This window comes from Phasianus colchicus, chromosome 20 (genome assembly GCF_987193195.1).
Source record: "Phasianus colchicus chromosome 20, bPhaCol1.hap1.1, whole genome shotgun sequence".
Classification (NCBI taxonomy): Eukaryota; Metazoa; Chordata; class Aves; order Galliformes; family Phasianidae; genus Phasianus; species Phasianus colchicus.
In genome coordinates, this window is record NC_143455.1 from 5344728 (window position 1) to 5364481 (window position 19754).

Genomic DNA, 19754 nt, shown 5'->3' on the forward strand with positions numbered 1-19754 from the left:
ATTACACTGGACAAATTGCACAGCCTACTGTTTAGCCCTCCATGTTCAGAGCCTGTTCCAAAAGGTTAAATAACACTGATTAAAAGGACCCAAACATGTTTCTAATATACTAAAACATTCACCACTGGGTTGGCAAGGCTTCTTCCTGCTACATTTGTAACTGCTCCAGAGTCCTTCCAGGGTCTGGCTTCTCCTAAACAACTCTGAAACTCATCAAGAACCGACTGCAACCACAAAGAAGTCAACCAAGGTAGAATCTCTACATCAGTGTGAGGGCACACGCATAGCCTTGTTAAATTCTTCCTGGATTGAGCTCCCTTGGAACTGCATCAGGCATCTTTTTCTTCCTACATATGGCTTTCCTTTGTTTAATCCCTCGGCTGGTTCAGAACTAAAGATAAACACCAAACTCCAACTCTAAGAGCTACTAAAAACTGGGAAACAACAAAGGAGACCTCTGAAGATTAAATCCAGCCATCCTGATGACGTGTGGAGTGAAGGGACAAAGGAAGGAGCCGGTCACAGAGAACCAGGGACATGAAGCTCCCAACACACAGCTTCATAACTTAACATGGAAATATTGCTAATAGCTCTCATACAATGCTACTTAGCAGACATATCCAACCTTTCCAAAGGCACCCAATTCTGTATTGCTGCCCTACAGAAAGTATACTTGACATTATTCAGGGACCATCCTATAATGATGACGTAGCATTCTTGAATCATCAGTTCTGGTATTGCTATATGGGTCACAGCACTTCTATTTTTAACCCATATATTTTTAATTCAGAGACACCAACAACACAGATAGATGCACAGTTTGCATTCGTGGAAAAAGAGTTAAAGAAAGATAGGCTTTATTGAAGAAACAGGATATTTTAAAGCAAGACAGAATAAACCTGTATATGAAAGACTGAATGGAAGAGATCCAGACTTCATTTTTCTGATATTTAGAGTTCGGCAAGACTGACGCAACTGTAACTGAAAACTTCCTTTCCTGTATCTGTAGCCATTACAATTTACCACATCAGCAGCAGAAACAGCAAGCCAGAGTGACTACAAACAGAAGACCTGAGGAAGCAGATATTAACAACCAGCAGTATGGGACACTGCTTTTACAATCACATTACTACAGAGTTCAGTGTTTCATGCCTTACAGCTTAAGAGTTAGGAACACAGTCTTCTCAGACCTTAGAAGCATATGATAGGCATGAAATCAAGTTGCAACGTACTTGTTAAGACTACTTCCACTCCTAGGACATGAACATACAATGAGTAGAAAGGTAATCCCTTTCAGAATGGGAAAATGTACCAGGCATATATCTGGCCGATCACACAGAAGGTAAGTCAGCCACATGCAGCAATAAGCATCTCCAGAGAATTACAAAACACAAGCCTGGCCAAATTCTGCTCATCTGTAGTAAAACTACACAGAGGAGAGCAGACAAAAAGGGCTCAGGTGACAGCAGGCATTTGTTAAAGAAATTTAGCTTTTTATGAAATTTAAGGCAGAAATAAAAGTGCTTCTGGACTACGTTTCTAAACTTGCCTTGCCTCCATTACAACCAATCATTTTAAAAATATCTCAACATTCAAAGTTTTTCTTACTTCTGGACAGCACGCAAATTCATAAACATCCAGCCTTCCTAAGTTCTATAGTAAAAATGCAGCACTTTCTTGGCAGAACTCTATGTATGACATCATGGCATCTAACACAAATATTAAAATATCTTTCCCCTCTCAGGAGCTCAGCTAAGGGGGAGGGAAAATACAAAGACTGACTGCAAACAAATTATTTTACCTGCTCTTGTTCCTTTTGCATTTCTTGGCTGTTCTTAGACTTCTTTGGCTTAGAAGGGCCTCCAGGGCTAGAGAAAGTTGTTGGCAGCTCTGAAGATGGCATATCTAGTTCGAGAGGTGTTGCAGACACAGAAGAGCCCCCCAGACGTTGTCCACCTCCAAAAAAAGGGACAAATGGGGTAGACTTGGACTCTGAGGGAGGACACGGCTCATCCAAGCTGGCATTTGATTCTGTAATTGAGTCTTGCTCGTCCGTGCAGTTGTTTAAAGACAAGGCCTCATCCCTGTGATCCACGACTGGCGGGATTGTTTGTGTCTGAGGTAGGGGCACATCCACTGCTCCATCAGTAGAGCTTGGCCTTACTACTGGCTCATCACACTGTGCTGTGGTATCCACTGCTTCCTCCTGACCAGACAAACTGCATTTCTTCATGACAACCCTTAAAAGACGACACACACACACAAAAATAAATCATTTTTAGTAGCAGTACTGTCCTTCCCATTCTCAACACGACCAAGATGCAATGGAGTTGGCTAGACTATATTTTAATAATCTGCTTATTCTGACTGCTCTGAAATTAGGAAGGGGGTAAAAACAGAACAGGAACTACTCTCTCCACAGGAAGAGAATAAAATTAGCTTTAAGGAAAAAAAAAACAAAAAACAATAGTCAGTTGTAAAGGACAGTTTTTAATAATTTTTGCCTTCCATCCACATTGTAAGGAATGGAAGGAACTAGCTTGATGATTGCACAATCACCAACTCCCACCTTATCATACCAGGAAGTCAGCAGGAGGCACTGCAGAGTTTGAGAGCTTAAAATAATAAATAAATGGCAGAAAATTAGGGGGGGGGGAAGATAGAAAAGAAAAAGAACACAACAAAAAGACAAAATGAAAAAAACAAGAAGCAAACAAGCCCCTTTAATCCGTACAACTGGTCGGTGCCAGCATCTGCAGCTGTGGGAAGCACATCTGGGCAACAGTTTCAGATAAACAGGCAAATACAGTAATTACTGAGCACAGTGATGTTTGTCTTTTTTAACATTTTTTTGTGCTTTTTTCCCTGATACTTGAACAAAACAAATTCACTGGAGTGAAAATACAAAACAAAGAGCTCAAACTTGCTCCTCCCAACCTGACAATAGCACTGCCTCCTGTCAGGCCAAGTGACTTCAGCGTTGTCTTCTCTAGTGCATCTTTTCCTGAGATCTGTAACAAACAGAGGAGAAATTACAGCAACTGCCTACCTGAGAGTATGTAAAGAGTTCGCTATAGAAAGAAGTCTGCATTAAAACAACCACCACATAGCACCAGAAACAGCTCAAAACACCCCGCAGTTAGAAATGAAACCTGAATCCATCTGTATTCACCTGTATTGCTTTAACAAATTCACTACTAAATTATCTTCATAGAAAATAAGATATATGTTTCTGTCCCATGCGTACAATCAAACCTGATCCAGCCACAGCAAAGCAAGATTTTTGTGTCAGTAGATCAACCAGGCAACATCTCTGAGCTAAGAGATGGCTGATTTCATTACACACACCTCCCATCTGCTTGTAATGACCTGTTCTAGAATAAAGACAATATGTCCACAGAGGTCAGTGGGAAGTAAAGGGGACTGCTAGGGAGAGCAAATTCCATAATACACACATACAAAATTTTAAACAAAACATTAATAGCAAAAGATCAAAAACAGGGAGAAAAGCAAATATTTATTAAAATGAAACCACTGTTTTGACTCGAGCTTTAAAAGATGTTGGAAAGAAAAACACAAACAGGTCACTGAGCTCATTTTATGGGCTCAGAGGTCTAACCGGCCCAGGGTTATGTTCCAAGAGAACTTTTTTCCATACAGACTCGTCAGGCTTTGAAAAGATCAACATTTTTCTACTTCCCCTCTCAAAAAAAGTTCAAAAGAAACACTTTCCAGGTTGGAAAGCAGGGCTAAGTTTTCCTTATATTTTAGAGGCAGAAGAAAAGACAGTTAAGAAGGCTTTGCTGCCTTACCTCATCTCGCATGTAAATACAGACCGGGCAGAATTCACCGTGTTGTTCCAGAAACTCCCTGCAATAAAGAACAAAATACTGCAGCATCTGTAGAGCAGTCTATTCCTTCCAAAACTAATGTAGAGAAATGGTGAAGTTAAATTAGCTAGAAACACTCTCTTCTCCCTGTTAGTCCAGAATCAGCCGTTACACAGCTCACAGAATCAGTATTAGACATTAAGAGTGCATTCCAACACATTCACTGCTCCTTAAACACAGCCCTCAACGAAGTTCAAAAACAAAGAAATAATTCCAGCTAATTTTGAAGCAAGTCCATCCTACTTGACAAATTCAACATCATTCTTGGTGTGCTTCACTCACCAATCTGTAACATCACAAAGAAGAATTTAAAAGCCCAAGTACTGTTCTAAGCTCAATAGTTGGTGATGGTATACACTGTTTTCTTTAAGGAATGGTCAGTTTCTTTCCATGTATGCATAGCAACAAACGGAATGAAATAGTTCTCTAAAACAAATGAACAGAATCATGGAACTGCTCAGGTTGGAAATGACCTTCAAGACCATCAAGTCCAACCACAACATAACCCAATGAGGTGAGGACAAAGAGTTGGTCTGTCCTAGTGTCAGAGAGATTTAAAAACAGCAGAGGCTTTTAGATTATGGAGACTGGGGACAAAACAAAGCCAAAGGAAAGACTGCTGTAGTAGGGAAAAAAAGTCAAGATAAGCCCACAGGCAAGCAAGGCAATGGTGCAAGGCAATGACAGGCCATCTGCAGAAGACGACCTCAGTGAATGATTCATAGCATACAGGAGAGGAAAAGATAGCTCAAGGCTGAGATGACAGCCCCAACACGCTTCTCTTAAAAAGATGCTTCCTTTCCCATTTTTCTCATGGTAAGCAATTCTGAGAAAACCAAGTAGAATCTTTATTACATATTCATTTGATCAAATGTAGAAGATGGAAAAGAAAATCATTGTCCATCACAGCAAGTCTCAGCACTCACTCATCCAAGATTATTCACGCACTCAGCAGTGCCCACAGCATGCAGAACCATGTGTGCTCCTGCACTGCCAAAATGCGAAGGTATATATTCAGGATATTACTCAGAATCCTATCAGAAATCAGTTATTCTGTATCAATGTAAAGTTAATTAAGGGAAAAAGAAAAAAAAAAAGCTTCTTTAAATTCTACTGAGATAACTGTCACACGCTTTCTGCACCTTTCATTTCTGGAGAAGCTTTCATTGTAAACATGAATAAGTCACTGACCAGAATTTTGAACAGACAGCTAGTAAGAGTCTTAGTGCTTAACTGTGGGAACCAAGTTTGGCTCCAATACTCTCAGCATTCAAGCTAAGAAAGAATCATTGCAGATGCTAACCTCTAGCACCAGAACTGCTTTGGCCCAGCATACAGTTAGGAGGGTGCAGTCTGCCACTTTGATGTACACTGTGTGATCACTTTGGCTGAGTGACTGGTTAGACTCCTCCCTTGCACTGTAGAGAAGAATCATTTCACACCATTACTTCTTGACTTTATGTTCCCACATGTCCTATTAGGAGACATCTCTCAGCTTCACTGAGGAGCATCTTATCTGTGCACAGTAGGAGATGAGTCTGTGTACCCAAATGCAACTGTTTGCAGTGCAGTGATTCCAATAACCTGAAGTGTCATCACAATGCTCAACTGGAGTAACATAACACCAATAACTTTGTCAATGTCTTACATAGTGTCTCTGTTGTGTCCAAAAATACATCACAGTTTAGCAGTTCAGAAGAATACATATGTAATCAATGTTTTGTCAAATACAAATTTATTTACTCCGGTACAAAGTGACAAAACAAATGGAACAGGGAGGAGTCAGCCAGTCTACAGAGCAGAAAAAAATAGGCATTAAACTGTGGGAAAATTCACCAAGGACACTCACATTTAGGACTCAAAACACAGCTTCAGAGAAATGCAAGCAGAGTAGCTGCAATGAGGAGTCACTCAGAATTGGGAGTGCCATTTGAGAACCTACAGTACTCAATGCTTGTGTAATCCTCAAGAGTAAGAGCACATCAAAGAGTTCCAGATGGAGGATGTGGGGGAGCAAACCAGTTAAGCACCGACCAGAATTCAGATTTCTGTTTGCTTTAATTGTAGCTGCCTATCTCCAGCCTTGATCTAAAGGTTTAAACCTTTCTAAATAAAGCATGCAGCAGCATGGTGATACAGGATAAGGCGAGTCGCAACCAAACTGATGAGCCCCACTTGCTAGACTCAACAAATCCATAGACAGCAACACGTAAAACCAGCCATGAGATACGAGTTCTGTTCAGGGAAATGAGGGGCTGAGAACTGCTATCAGATCCACTGCAACAGATCTGAATGGGTTGATAGAACCGAGGTACCTCTTCTTTTTTGGGGGGGAGGGAAGGGAAAACACACTTCTCCCAGGCAACATATCAAATGCCATCATGCAGGAAGTAGGTAACAGACATGCCCACAGCATCCTAACTACAGCCAAGCTTCAGCTTATGAAAAACAATTAAGTTTCTAGTTCAAAGGAAAAAAAAAAAAAAAGAAACAACACCAAAACAACCTAAAATAGGTTGCAACCACATGCAGTTCTGCAATCACTTATACTCAGCCAAAGACAAAAAGCCATACATGATGCTCTGCAGGAAACAATCTGTAGCAGACAAACAGCTTTCTGCTCCAGTATGACTATTCCTATGTGACCCTTTTTCTGCTGTTACTCAGACACTGGAGTCACTGCAATTGTTGGAAGGAAAGCTGCTTCCATTACTGCGGGCATTCACCCATATACCAGGAAGACCCCATTTGCAGTTGTGTTTATAAATACTGCAGCTGCTGGAGTATTTGAAGCAATGGCAGCAAAGAATCAGCATCCAGGACATGCTCAAGCTGTCAGAAACCTCAGTTAGGCTGGTCTCAAGAGGCATTCTGCAGCTGTCACTTTGCCTCTTCCCAATCCCATGGTGGGGGGGAAGCAAGTCTGCAATAAAGGGTGGGTTCTGCTTACACTTTGGTATGGAACGCAAACCTTGATGATTTAAGGCAAAAAACAAAGCAACCAACCCCACAATTTGTCTCCTGATTGGAAGTTTGGAACAAAATAGCACATAAGAGACTGTCTTTAGCACAACCTCACAGGCTGTGCATGCTCAGACTTTTCCAGGCGACCCAGAACAGTGATCTTTACTTTGCTTTTAACATTTTTGCTTCCAACCAGAATCACCTGTATCCCTACAGAAAGCACTCATCAAAATGCATAAAAATAAAGGGCTGCTGAGATTTGGAGGAAACAGTGCAGACTTTATAGGCTGCAGTTTCTCTCTGGAACCACAGAAAATGGCAGATAAAAACAGCTCAGGGGAATAAAAACGTAAACATCAGGTCATCTATCAGAAAATGCTGATGATCACCATTTAGGAGGAAAGAAGCTAGGATGCAATAGAACACACATCTTCACCAAACAGTTCAAGAAGAGAGGAAACTAATTTGACTTACACAACCTAGCTCCATTCACCTTTCCAAAATCTCTTTCCACTTCAACCCAAGGAATTCTTTGATTGAACAGCCTTCTAAAAATGTGTGAAGAAATATCTGAACTGAATGAATGAATACCCTACCACAAAGATAGCAAAGAGTCACAGTCACTGTCAGAACGGCCTTCAAGCATCCAGTCTGCAACCACTTCCATGTAAAACAACCTACAGAGCTACTGAAGCTGTCACAGGGGCAAGAGTGGGAGACCGCAAAGCAGCAGCTCTCCCAGGCCTGATGCTAAAAGGGCATCCAGCACTTGTGCCTTCAAACAGTCTCTGAAGAACAGACTCCAAGCAAAGATCCCAGGGAGACTTATTTTCGTATAACTCTGGTAAGCCAGCAGGCTCCTCCTCCAGCTGCTGTTAATCCACTACATTCATTCACTGAGGCAAGCACATACATCAAACACATTGTCATTTCTTTGATGTGCTGTTCTTTAGAAGGGGAACGGCAAGCAGATTAGATTCCTCCATGTAGTGATCTGACAGGGCCTGTAAACATCTTGTGCAAGGACTGCCGCATGCTGAGAGGAGGAGCAGCCTGACAATAGCTTCCAGACCTTCTTCAGAGCCAATTAGCCAAGATGGACGCTGAAGACCTGGGGGAAATTCCAGTGGATTTAGAATACTTCCCCTCACGCACTTACAGCGGCTGAGCATTCCAGGAAAACGTCTCCACTTGGAAACTGGAAAGGGAAGATTCAGCAGAAGTCACCAATTAGTTGACTGGTTACTAACCAGTCAACTGCGTCAGCACACACTGGAAAACAGCACAGCCCACAAAATCTGAATGTATGGCTATAGATCCAGCTTGTCGTCACACACACCATCTTCACTGCTTTTTGAGTTCAATCAGAAGTCTACAAAGTCCACCCAAGCATCTGAGCTCAGCTTCCAGAGGGCAGAAGGGAACAGCTGTGCCTCATGAACAGAAGTTAATAACACTTAGGATAGAGTGGCAGCTATAACCTTAAAAAGAGCACAATGCATATTAACTATTAGTGTTACAACAACCTCTAACAAATAAAAGCTCCACCAATCTGGCAGCTCCTGAACTGCAACGGGCACTCCTCTCCTCCCAGAGGATGTGGTAAGCTTCAAGAGAGGCCTTAAAATACCCAGAACACCTGGCTTTTGCTTCTCCATTCCTCTGTTGCCCATCTCTTTCCTCTACCAGAAAATAAAAATAATTATTTTCTGTCTAGCATTTACATGCAGACTGTCCCTTTTGACTTAAAAGTAAATGTCAGGCAGTAGACCTCACCGTTAGTGAGAAGAATGAGTAAGACTCACTTGTACCACTGTAGGCTACCTCAAGCATTTCCTCAAACTATTGTTTGGTGATACAAAATGCTGAGTAGAAAAACTGACATAAACCATTCCTACCCATCTGTTTCCCCCTTTGGATCTTTATTTCTGACATGTTACACTTCTTGTCACAACTGTCTGTGAGACAGCTCTTAACTGGATTAGGAAACTGTCCTAAGGAAAATACTGTTTTTCAGCTGAATCAACCACATAAGCCAATTCCCCACAAAGCTGCACAAATACTATGAGGAGAGTTAGATGGGAGTGCAGGAAATAAGCAGTAACTACTATGGTGATGTTTCTGACGGAGTCCATGATCCCAGCTCCCTCCCTCAGGCCAACACCAGGTCCTCGTTTGATCTTCCTGTGGGGCAGTGGAGGAGATAAGCTGACAGAAAACCAACAGCACGTCCCTGGGAGGTCTAAAGAATTAGTTCTTTTGCCCTGGCAACAGCTCCAGTGCAACTCAAGTCACACAATCCAATTGTACTACCTGACATACTGAGGTAACATTGGCCAATTCAACTCCAGAACTCTGTTTCTTCAGTTATTTCAAGAGCAGTTCAGAATAAGCAACTTTAAACTTCAGCTAAAGTTGTTCCTGCTAGGCTAATGCTAACACATGCCAACCACTGGGCAATGCTACAACTCTGTGTGCATGCCAATCCATCACTTTGCATCCTCTAAGCCTATGCTGAAAGGTTGAGCTTCATTGAAAGCAACTTCATCATCCCCCCTCCTTTCCCAGTGACCACTCACTTTGCAGCTTTTCAAGCACCACAGCCTCAGAGACATAAGAACATTCCAGATAGAAGGCCACCACCTCCTTAGATTGATCAATGTTTGAGCGTTCTGAGAAATTAACAAAAAATACTTCCTGCTTGCACAATACTGTAATACAGCATCTGTTCAGAGGAGCAAGAAATTAATAGGCAACAGAAGCAAGTTCTCCAGTTACATTAGAAAAAGCCAAGAGCAACTGGCAGAAGGCAAGGAATGCAAGAGGAAGAACAAGATAGAAATACAGGTTCTAAAGTGACACATTATCAAGAGAAAGGTGAATCCAACTACAATAGAAAAAAAAAAAACTCCTAGATTTGGAAATTCTATTTGGAATAGAATTGCTGCCACATCTTCCAAGCCACAAAAAAAGAACTCTCTATAGAGAAAAGCTTATTAGCTTGACATCTTGAAACAATACAGCATCTTTAAGTCAAAACTAAAGACAAAAGAAAGCACTCAATTAAAAACTGGATTTCTAACCCATGTATATATTTCATAAATGTAAGACCAGATTTTCTTCCATTTAGATAGGATTTAATCAGTCTTCTGAAGGTTCCACATTGCTTGCTGAACATCTGCATGACAGCAAGTCCCAAAAGCAACAACAACCTGCTTAAGAACCTCTTCTACCAGGTGAAGTAAGTGTGGTTTTTTGTTGTTTTTTTTTTTTTTTTTTTTTTTTTTTTAAACTTATTAAACTGCATTTATCTCAAATTACAAACTTTCCAACCTCCTCCCTTCCAATTCTCTTCCTCCATCCCACTGGGGACCAAAGGGAAGAGAGCCAGCAGCTGCCTACTTGGCGTTAAAGTAGAAAGCTCTGTAACTGCAACTACAGATTGTTACACAGAGATCTATTCAAACACATATTTTTTTCACTGCATTGCTCACCTGGTCTTTGCAAAATGGTTCAGAAGTTCCCACAAAGTCTGTTGACAGAGAAACGTATCTTGCAAACGGGAGCCATCATCTAACTGCAGTGCAATCCGAACCTACAGGAAAAACATGCTGAATTATAAATACTGAATGAAAACCCTTTTCTTTGCAACTTTCTTCACCATTTCAATGATCTCTAGAATCATTGCTAGCTAGCTATCCAAAAAAATGCAACTTCCTTCTAAGCACTTGCTGCAAACGATTACATTAGATACAAATGTCGATTAACGTATATTCGAAGTTAATATCTGTAACAAATTATTCTGCTACAAATATTATAGTTTTAATTCTCCAGCAAATAGATGCTTTTGGGCGACTCATTAGCACTGCAGTATCTTCTCACATCACTGAAAGTTTAACATGACCATATGACTTCGGTTTCGAAAGATTTGCTGAATGCAATTAACAGCTTTGCTTTCAGAGTCCAAGCTCACAGTGCACACAGTGCTGCTAGTAAATTACCATTTAAATAATCTGACATGAATCTCTCAGCTGCACAACCTGTAGTGTATTCTCACGCAGTAAGAATGCACAGCATGATACCAGCTATTGTTACTACTCTGTCTACAGAAACAGCAGGACAACAGATCTGATGCTGTCATCCAGACATCCACCAGCCTGACCAGTATCATTCTCCAAGGACTTCTCTGGACTCCAGACTTTGCTTCTCCATTAAATATTGTTAGAATTAAAGAATTCTAGAGGACATTTATTTCTTATGAAATGTTCTTACACAATGAATATTCCTGACTTTCCAACAACCCTACAGTAACAGTAAAAATTAGAAAGAAAAAAAAAAAAAAAGAGCCCTTTTTAAAAATAAAATCTCCTCTTGAAACAGAGGATGGAAAAAAGAGAAGTCACACTGTTTTCCAAATATCGCAATGTTTGCACAGCTATGAGTTCACTGCAGTTGATCCTCACTACCACGTCTGCATATCTACTCAGAGTCAAAAAGAAAGGACTTTGAAGGAAGCATCTGCGCCAGCTAGAGCCAGAAGATGCAGGCAGAGGGGAGAGAGAAGGAGCTCAGGCCAAAGCCTAAAGAAAGTGAAATGGAATACGGAGGACCTTTTGAACAAGCAATTGGAGGGAGCTGAACAGGAAAAAATCAAGAAGAGAAGCCAAAAGAGGAGACTTTGACAGAAGTGTTCAAGAGCACTGAAAGCAGCTGATGGGGTCACGGTTACAAGGGAGCTCTGCAGAGAACACTTTCAGTGCAAGTGGCAAACTCAGCCTTAGTCTCCATACCACAGCCCAACATCTGCTCCTCTGAACGCTCACTTTCTCAGCACTGCTCAGCTCATACACTGTTCTAACAGTGCAGTGAAAGGCAGTGGAAAAGTATCAACTCTCAGATAACGGATCCTGCTTGTTAGGGGGTTTTGATTGGAACGTTGTATCACCATGAACTGAAACACTGACAGAGAAAAGATGCAAGAGTCCCAACTGACAGGCCACCACAAGCAGCTGAAATGCTCTGTTTCACACTAGCTGAAACTGTACAGTGAGAAGCTCTCTATTAAATGAATTCCAATGGCTCAGACAGAACTGATGCAGCTGCACAAGTTGTGATACCCACACAACACAAAGCTCTGCTGACTTAAGCACCAGCAAGCAAAAAGCCTTCCCAAAGCCTAACAAATAACATAACTTGCACATTTACACATAGGAACAACAAAACTGTCTTTCTTATGTCACTGGAGACCAAACCAACTATTGCCAAGTCCAAAAAGACAGTCCATGCAACTTGCAATTCACGAAGGCTTCCTAACCACCAAATTTTAATGCACAATTTCAAGTTCTTAAATACTTGCACGTGGCATTAGAAGAAAAAAAGGAACAGGTGTTTTCCAACCTGGAATGTGAACATCTACACTTATTAGCTCATGAAGCATCCTTTATAATCTATAGAAAACTTCTTCTGGAAAAAAAACAATAAATAAAGGGCACTTCCAAAAAGCTGAATAAACTGAGGAACAGCCCCAAAGAAAAGTCTTAGCAGCCAAACAATTACACCATATACTGCAATTTCTTTGGAAGAGTGTGTTTACCACCTGCTGCAGCTCCCACCAACCCTTGCAGGACTACTGATTTTGATCTGCTGAAGACGAGAATCATGGTGGCATCACCAGCAACCAGCTAACAGAAGGCAATAGTTTCAGCCCACCATTAACACGACCTCCTGGTTTCTTCCATGCTGAAGACAAACCTGAGATTACCCTCAGCTACAGCAGAGTGATGACAGCTGACATCACCATTCTACCAGAATCCGGCCCTGAAATTCAGACTGCCAGTTGCATCAGTCTCTTGGGCAACAGTTCAAAGCTATGTATGTCCAGAAAGTCACAGTCAGTCAATTGGAAGTCTTTTAAAAAATCCCAGTCTCCATGTAAAATAATTGAAGACTATTATACCAGGCACTGGTATCTCTAAGTTCACAAATAGATAAGCAAAAGAACAATAACTTTATCACCAGAACTGTGCTGACTGTGCCCCTACATCACCTGCCATCACAGGGAGAATTTGCTCCATAACAAATGGCACAGAATCAGGTTCACCCCAACATTACCTTAACCAAGCTGCGTGATCGAGTTCACATCTCCACAGCCACCACATTAGGCCACAGCACAGCACCAGTTCAATCCCCAGAACTATCCAGTTGTTTTAAACTTCCTACAGAACACGACACTCTTTCTCAGCAACAAGGAATTCTTTCGGACAACTGTATTTACTTTTACAAAGTATTTTTTATATTGTTCATAGAACTATTTCTAGTGAAGTGTCTGTTCTTAGTTTATGGGACAGCAACTCTGTTCACACTGCACCATTTGCAAGCATGTTTGCTCTGCCTTCTCAACTCCTTCAAACACCAACAAGCACTCTAAGGGAACTCTTAATCCCATGGATCATTTTGTTGAAATACAACTAAATAACAATTTTAATTAGCCTTTAACAACGACCAAAGTCTGCGACTCCACCTTATAACCCTTCTCCTACAATACACAGTTCTCAACCTTTCTGGTAGGCTCCATCCATCTTCTTTAAATAAAACCATTTTTCCCCTCAATACAATGTCTCTCAAACTAGATTCAAAGCTCAGGCGGTCATCACTGTACCATTCTGATAGAACCACTTTCATTTGGAAGAATTACTTCATGCCATCACAACTTTATTTTAACTGAAAATCGCAGCGTATGCTCCCAGACTGCATTTTGGTTTTGCTCTTTTAAATGATGTCATTTTGAGCAGACACGTCTTTCTATCACAGTCAGAAAGGAAACGTTCGCACCAGAACAAAGCATATGGAAGTTTTAAAGGTAGATGTGAACATTACTGATATCCAAAGCTATAAAACACACCCACAGCAAACCAGAGAAGAGACCCCAAACCTTCTAATAAAACATTGTTCAAATTTCAATGTATGTATGAGTTTATTGATGTGACAGCCAAAGTAACTACCTACAACAAAATACCACTATCACAATTTGGCAGGTAGACATTAAGAGATCAACAGACCTGAAGACAAAATCTGAGAAGCTCCTTATTAAGCACATCAGAAAAAAAAAAAAAGATTACTTTAAGCAATAGACAAATTTTCATTTCCAGACTGCTTAAATAAGATTTTACCTCATAAAATGTTTATGCTCAGTAACACATATCCATTAAGTTGTGCCTCCAGCCGTTAGAATAAAGCATAAAAAGATTTAGGTCTCCTGAAGATGACAGTAACTCCTACAGAGCAAAGCACCCATAAGCCCTTTGCCAGTAATAATAGATAGGGCCACTGCTAGACACAGCATGTCAGAGAAAGTGATAAAGCTGTGTGAATACACTGTGAATTCTGTAAAAAACTGAGATTTTAGTTGAAACTCAGAGGCAAACTACAGTAACTGAAATAGAAACTGGGAAAGAGAACTAACCCAGCTTTTGAGCAAAGTCATCAGCAATCTTTAAGGTCACACATATTTAAGACTGCTAAATTCTTCAGCTCTTCAAAAAACCCTCTTACCCTCCATGACCACATGGACTGTAAGCGAAGACTTCCAACTACCAAACTACTTTCCATCACACCTCCATTGTTCTTTGGGTGGTCCTTCACTCGTGCACTGGCCAAGCCTAAACATGCCCCTGCTCATTAGAACTGACAGGGTCACATCCAGCAGGACTGAAAATTAAACAAATCAGGTCACCATTTGTAATGAACATACCGCGTTTCCAATTCCCGCTCTATTACAAGAGACTGGCACCATCTCCAGCTTGGCATTGTTGGGCAGTCTGGCAAATCTCCACTGCAAAGTGAGATCCAACACACTTCTCTGAAACCTAAAGAAAAATAGAGCAGGTGAAGACACCAGGAACCATCGCAGACCAGTGTCACGTCACTGTAGGGATCTAACATCCAGGTCTGGAGCAAGAGAACTCCCCACGGGCAGGCTGTGATGACACAGCATACCAAAAGCTACAGTTTGTAGAAATCACAGACAAAACGCTCTGACGAGAGATGTGTCAGAGAAATGTCAGCTGAATCACACACGAGCATTCGATGATAAATAACAAGGCATGCTGCTGCCAGGCGGATGGGCAAACTGCTGGCTTTCTCACTGTAAAGGCAGGCAGTCGAACAGCAGGCAACACAAGGTCCTGCAGTGAACCAGAAAAAGTGCACGGGGGGGGGGGGGGGGGGGGAGAAGCAGGGGCACGTTTTTATGGAAGGATTTCAGTGTCTGTCTGAGAAGTGAATGGACTCGGACACCGGAAAACCCACTGAGGTTAATTTGAAGAAAACAACTTTCTGGAGGACGACCAGAAGCGTGCTGTAAGCGCTGCGCTCTCTCCCCAGCGCTAACTACCAGCTGTTTCCTCACGTATCACCACCACACAACGCCTCGCATTGGCAACGAGTAAAAGCAGCTCGTGGTCCATCGAGCAGCCCCGGCTCGCGGCCTGCTCCACACGGCCGAGCGGGGCGGGCGGCGGGAAGCCCTGGGGCGGCGCGTAGGACGGCGCGGAGCCCGGAGCCGCGCGCGGGCCTCGGCTCGGCTGGGAGCCGAAGCGGCGCTGCCGACCCGGCGCAGGGACTCACTTCAGGCCGTACTCAGCGGGACTGCCGCCCTGCTTCCTGCACACCTCCTCGAGGATCTGCGGAGAGAACGGACACGTCAGGACGCGGCTCCGAGCGCGGCCCGCCGCCGCCGCCCACCGACCCGGACCCACCTGGAGCAGCACCGTGCCGGGCCCCACCCGCACCGTGACCCGCCGCCCGCTGGGGGCCAACACCGACACCGCCGCGCCCCCCCCGCCCGCCGCCGCCATCTTCCCTCCCGGGGAGGAGCCGCGCTGCGCCCGCCCCGCTCCGCCCCCCGGTACGAGCGGGGACCGCGGCGGGCGGACGGCGCTCCGTCAGCCGAGAGGACGGGTTCGAACAGAGCTCGGCGGCAGCGCGGCGCTCCGGGCTCAGCCCCTCCCGTGCCCGGCGGTACCGCCGTCCCCGCGGTCTGCGGCTCTCCGTGTGAAAAGCCGGCGCTACGCCCGAACCTCCGCTCCGCCATTCGGATGAGGCGTGTGACGGGAGCAGCGAGCCGGCGTCCGTCGCATCGCGTGCCTCGGAGCTCCCCTGCGCTCCCAGCACCGCCGGCGATGCGCTGAATGCGCTCCCGAAGCCGGCTCCGGACGGCGCTTCGGTCGCTCCCGTCGCGGCCCGGGTTAACCGCTGGAATTGCTTTAAGCCGAAGCTTTTTCCCGCTGTCTCCATCCAGCTCTGTTCTGCCTGGGTTATAAAAGAAAAAGGCCCTGTTAAGGAAAGGCTGCCGTTAAAGATAACGCTCCGTCCTTTTAAGCACGGCAAAGAAACGAGGCAGTGGGAAGCGAATGATGCACTGCTGAGCACGGCTCCCCAAATCCAGCAGCAGGACTGCTCCATAGATGTGACAGCACTAAAGGATGTTGCAGTGTGCAACGCACTGTTTAAACTAATACTCAAAAATGGCTTTCATTCATCATTTTTGTTCTTCCCGTTCTGTTGGGAAGGGCCGTTGTCGCACCATGCCTGCAAACGGGGCAACAAATACCACAACGTGCCTCTGTGATAAGGGAGCAACCCAAGTATCGAACACAGATCAGGGCACCCTGCCCTTCCATTGGTGAATACCTTCACAGAAGGTATGAAGAAACAATTAAAATGGCTGTGTTAATGACAGCTGCTGAGATAGAGCAACCATTAAGTTTCGAAAGATGCATTTCGGTTTTCAGAGAGCCTGAAAATGAGGGGTGGCTCTTATTTGATGTCTGAAAAAGGCAGCTGTTTCCTATTTCGCATCTGAAAGTGACACAACACGTACAGAAAAGTTGCTCCTGTTAAAAAAGAAAAAAAAAAAAAACATGGATGTAATTTCAGCTGAAAATCTTCACGTTGCAGGAATAGAGATGGATCGAGCTTTTAATGGCAAGTCAAAGTCAGAAAGTTGCACAGAGGTTAAAGGTCATGTTATGTATCCAGAGCCGCTTCTAATCTTAAATATTTATCTGAAATTAGAAGCACCAGGAGAGAAAGGAGGGGGAGGAAAATAAACCTGGAGCTCATTAAAGTGCAAGAAAGAAAGAGGGACTCATTAGGGAATGGCTGAAAATATCTTTAACAATTCAGACTTCTGCCACTGTCAGGGTGAAGAAGATGCCTGCAATGCTACCAGGGAGCACAGCAAAAAACTGCTTTTCAGGAGTGATTACAGTGAGGAAAGTATAGAAGAATCATAGAATGGCTTGGGTTGGAAGGGGCTTCAAGGATTATCCAGCTCCAACCCTCTGTTGCAATCCTTCCCCAAAGTCACCTTTCAGGCAGCCAGCAGTGCTTGGCATTAAATACATATTCCTGAAGTTCTGTATGTTTGCATTCAGTCTCACACACCCACGTGGAATAATGCATAATTTTTATTTCTTGAAAACACACACGCACCAAAAAAAATACCCAACCACCTTTTTATTTTCTTTCACACGGGCAAGAAATTAACTGTGAACATCTAGAAATACCTTGTAACCAAAATATCATGCAGAACAACAGGCACTTATCCCTGTAAAGGAGGATTTCTGTACAGCATTTCCTCCTGCTGAGTCCTGGGGCTCCCAGCACAGCATCACACAGAGCTCTGCACTGTGGGTACGGCCAGGATACATCGTCCCACCAAAGCTCCTTTATCCTCCCCACCGCCGATGGTAGAAGAGATGGTGGTGAAGCAGTGGGACCATGAGAAGTGGGATTTTAGCTGATGGTGAGTGCTGTCTGAGGGGTGATTTGTATCTCCCCCACCATCACAGCTTTTTGTCAATTCAAGACTTAGGAAATGAGCTGGGGAACTTGAGCTGAGCTGTCTCATTTCTGTCTCATTTCCTACTGCAAGGTCCAATGAACTCCAATGTACTGAACTCTACTAGGACATACTGGAATGTATTACGTATGCTATTTCATTTGGAGGGGTATTAAATCAAAAAGCATCTCCCTTTACATTACTCCCAATGGTTAAAAATCTCCCGATGGCCTCCTACATGCCTTACTCCTACCAATAACAAATCCAAACCTTCAGCTCGTGGTGCAGGTGTTTCACAGCTCTCCCTGAGCCTCCTGCCATGCCAGACACAATCTGCTCAGCACAGGGTGTCTCGTATTGAAGGTGAAGCTCTCACGCTGACAAACAGTATTCAGTAACTGAAATGTGTGTGCTTGGATGTTCCCCCAAACTCAGTGTGTCACTGCACCAAAGGTAAACATCCACAATGAAGCTCTTCCCACACCCTCAGAGCTCCACGCTCTCCCAACAGCCCCTGCCCCTTGCCATATGGGTGATGGAAGGATGAGTAAGAGTGCTATGAGAAAAGCCCTGAGTTACCTGAGCAAACAGCACAGCAGGAGGGAGCAGGACAGGCATTTGAACCTCTTTGCTTCACCACTTTGGACAAAAGCCCAGAGATCTGCAACATTAACATTAACACACTCCCCTTCTTGCCCTAAGGCTCCCCAAAGTCTCCAGTTGAGCACGGCAGCTGGTGCAGAGCCCAACTCCAGAGCTCCCCAAAGAGACAGAACACAGAAACAGAACACGAGCCAGCCAGAGTGATGGGATGCATCCTCTTCTCTAAGGAAGTAGGATGAGGCTCAGTGATATTACCTGTCCTTACTGGGATATGAGCTCCTGGAGCTGCTTGTGCCAACCACGCCGGCGATCCTGGAGCACGGAGGCCTCACAGAGCGATGTGTTCCTGCAGCTCCCGGCTGCTCCCCAGCCCTGCAGCCCCACAAACCCCCACAGGGATGGGAACCGTGCTGCAGTAGGATGCAATTTTGGGCCCAAAAATGTATCAGGGTGTTGAGTGCAGGGCTACGTTCAGCTCAGCCACCTTCCCGGCTTGAAGTGCCGTTGGGACCATCAGTATTTGACTAAAAGAAAACATTTACAAAGAAAAATTAGAGTGGGAACAGAGCAAAGGCTGAGAGTATATAAGAGTAACCAGACGAAGAGTGATGATCAGGTTGTGAAGGCACCTGTATTGTGTGTAGGATGCTCAGTGCTGAGGATACACTTTAAAAGTCCAAACAAGCTGAGGAAAAAATGCAGCTGCAGCAGATGAACAGCCCTTAATTTGTGCCCAGCAAAAGAACTCTCCGCTTACTACTTCTGGATTCCACTATTTTCACCTTTTTGATCCCAGATAGATTTCTTGATGAGGACAGCCTGCAGCCCTGCTCCTCCTGGGGCTGCTGAAGCACAGGAGCTGCCCTTTCTGCTCTCTAAACAGAGACAGACGTGCACTAAGCACAGCATTTTCTCTGCATGTCCGTGGTCTGTAATGCTGAATTTTGAGATAATTACATTTTTGGGACATGCCTTGCTCTTATGGTTGACAGGCAGCCCACTAACAGATACTTAACATTGCCTTCTGACCAGATTTTTTTTTTTAAATGTCACAACACTACCAGAACAACCAGGGAGAGCAGCCGGCAGATCCCCCGCCCCATCCAGGTAACTGCGGGGAGCGGCAGGAGTCCCTCGGAGTCCCGAGGCGAGAGGAGCGATCCCCGCACCCTGCGGGCAGCCCCCCCAACATCCCCTCCAAGCAGATCCGGGCCCCTCCGCTCCCCTTTGTTCCCCGGCTTGCAGCCGCCCGCTCCGGCCGCCCACACGGAGCCGAGCGCCGCTCTCTCGGGAGAAACGACCGCCTCCCGCTCTTCCAGCGCTCCGCAGGTCGGGACCGGGCTCCGCTCGGGCCGGCACCGGGAGCGGCCGCGGCGGATGCGGGAACGCGGGCGGCTCGGGGACGGCTCCTCCCGCGGGCGGGGGGCGGGAAGAACCACATCGCGGGGCCGGGG

General features: G+C 44.4%; 1 protein-coding gene across 5 annotated transcripts in view; it reads right to left on the reverse strand.

Annotated features, from left to right (window-relative positions):
* The window catches only part of ASPSCR1 (ASPSCR1 tether for SLC2A4, UBX domain containing), a 40454-nt gene extending 20788 nt beyond the window's left edge, over window positions 1-19666 (reverse strand). For 2 of the 5 annotated variants that reach the window (XR_016459066.1, XR_016459067.1), the window contains exons 1-8: window positions 15611-15745; window positions 15480-15535; window positions 14605-14719; window positions 10349-10449; window positions 8014-8052; window positions 3813-3870; window positions 2938-3011; window positions 1802-2240 (exon numbers count right to left, since the gene is read on the reverse strand). Coding sequence is in view for 3 of the 5 variants with exons in the window: in XM_090121886.1 (XP_089978012.1) it covers window positions 1802-2240; window positions 2938-3011; window positions 3813-3870; window positions 8014-8052; window positions 10349-10449; window positions 14605-14719; window positions 15480-15535; window positions 15611-15709 (981 nt within the window). In the remaining 2 variants the exon portion in view is untranslated. Of the gene's footprint in view, window positions 1-1801; window positions 2241-2937; window positions 3012-3812; window positions 3871-8013; window positions 8053-10348; window positions 10450-14604; window positions 14720-15479; window positions 15536-15610; window positions 15746-15931; window positions 16164-18555; window positions 18825-18929 lie in introns of those variants that run through there. The other 3 variants (XM_090121887.1, XM_090121886.1, XM_031599008.2) reach the window with 3 other exon arrangements.
* Between the last annotated feature and the right edge of the window lie 88 nt (window positions 19667-19754).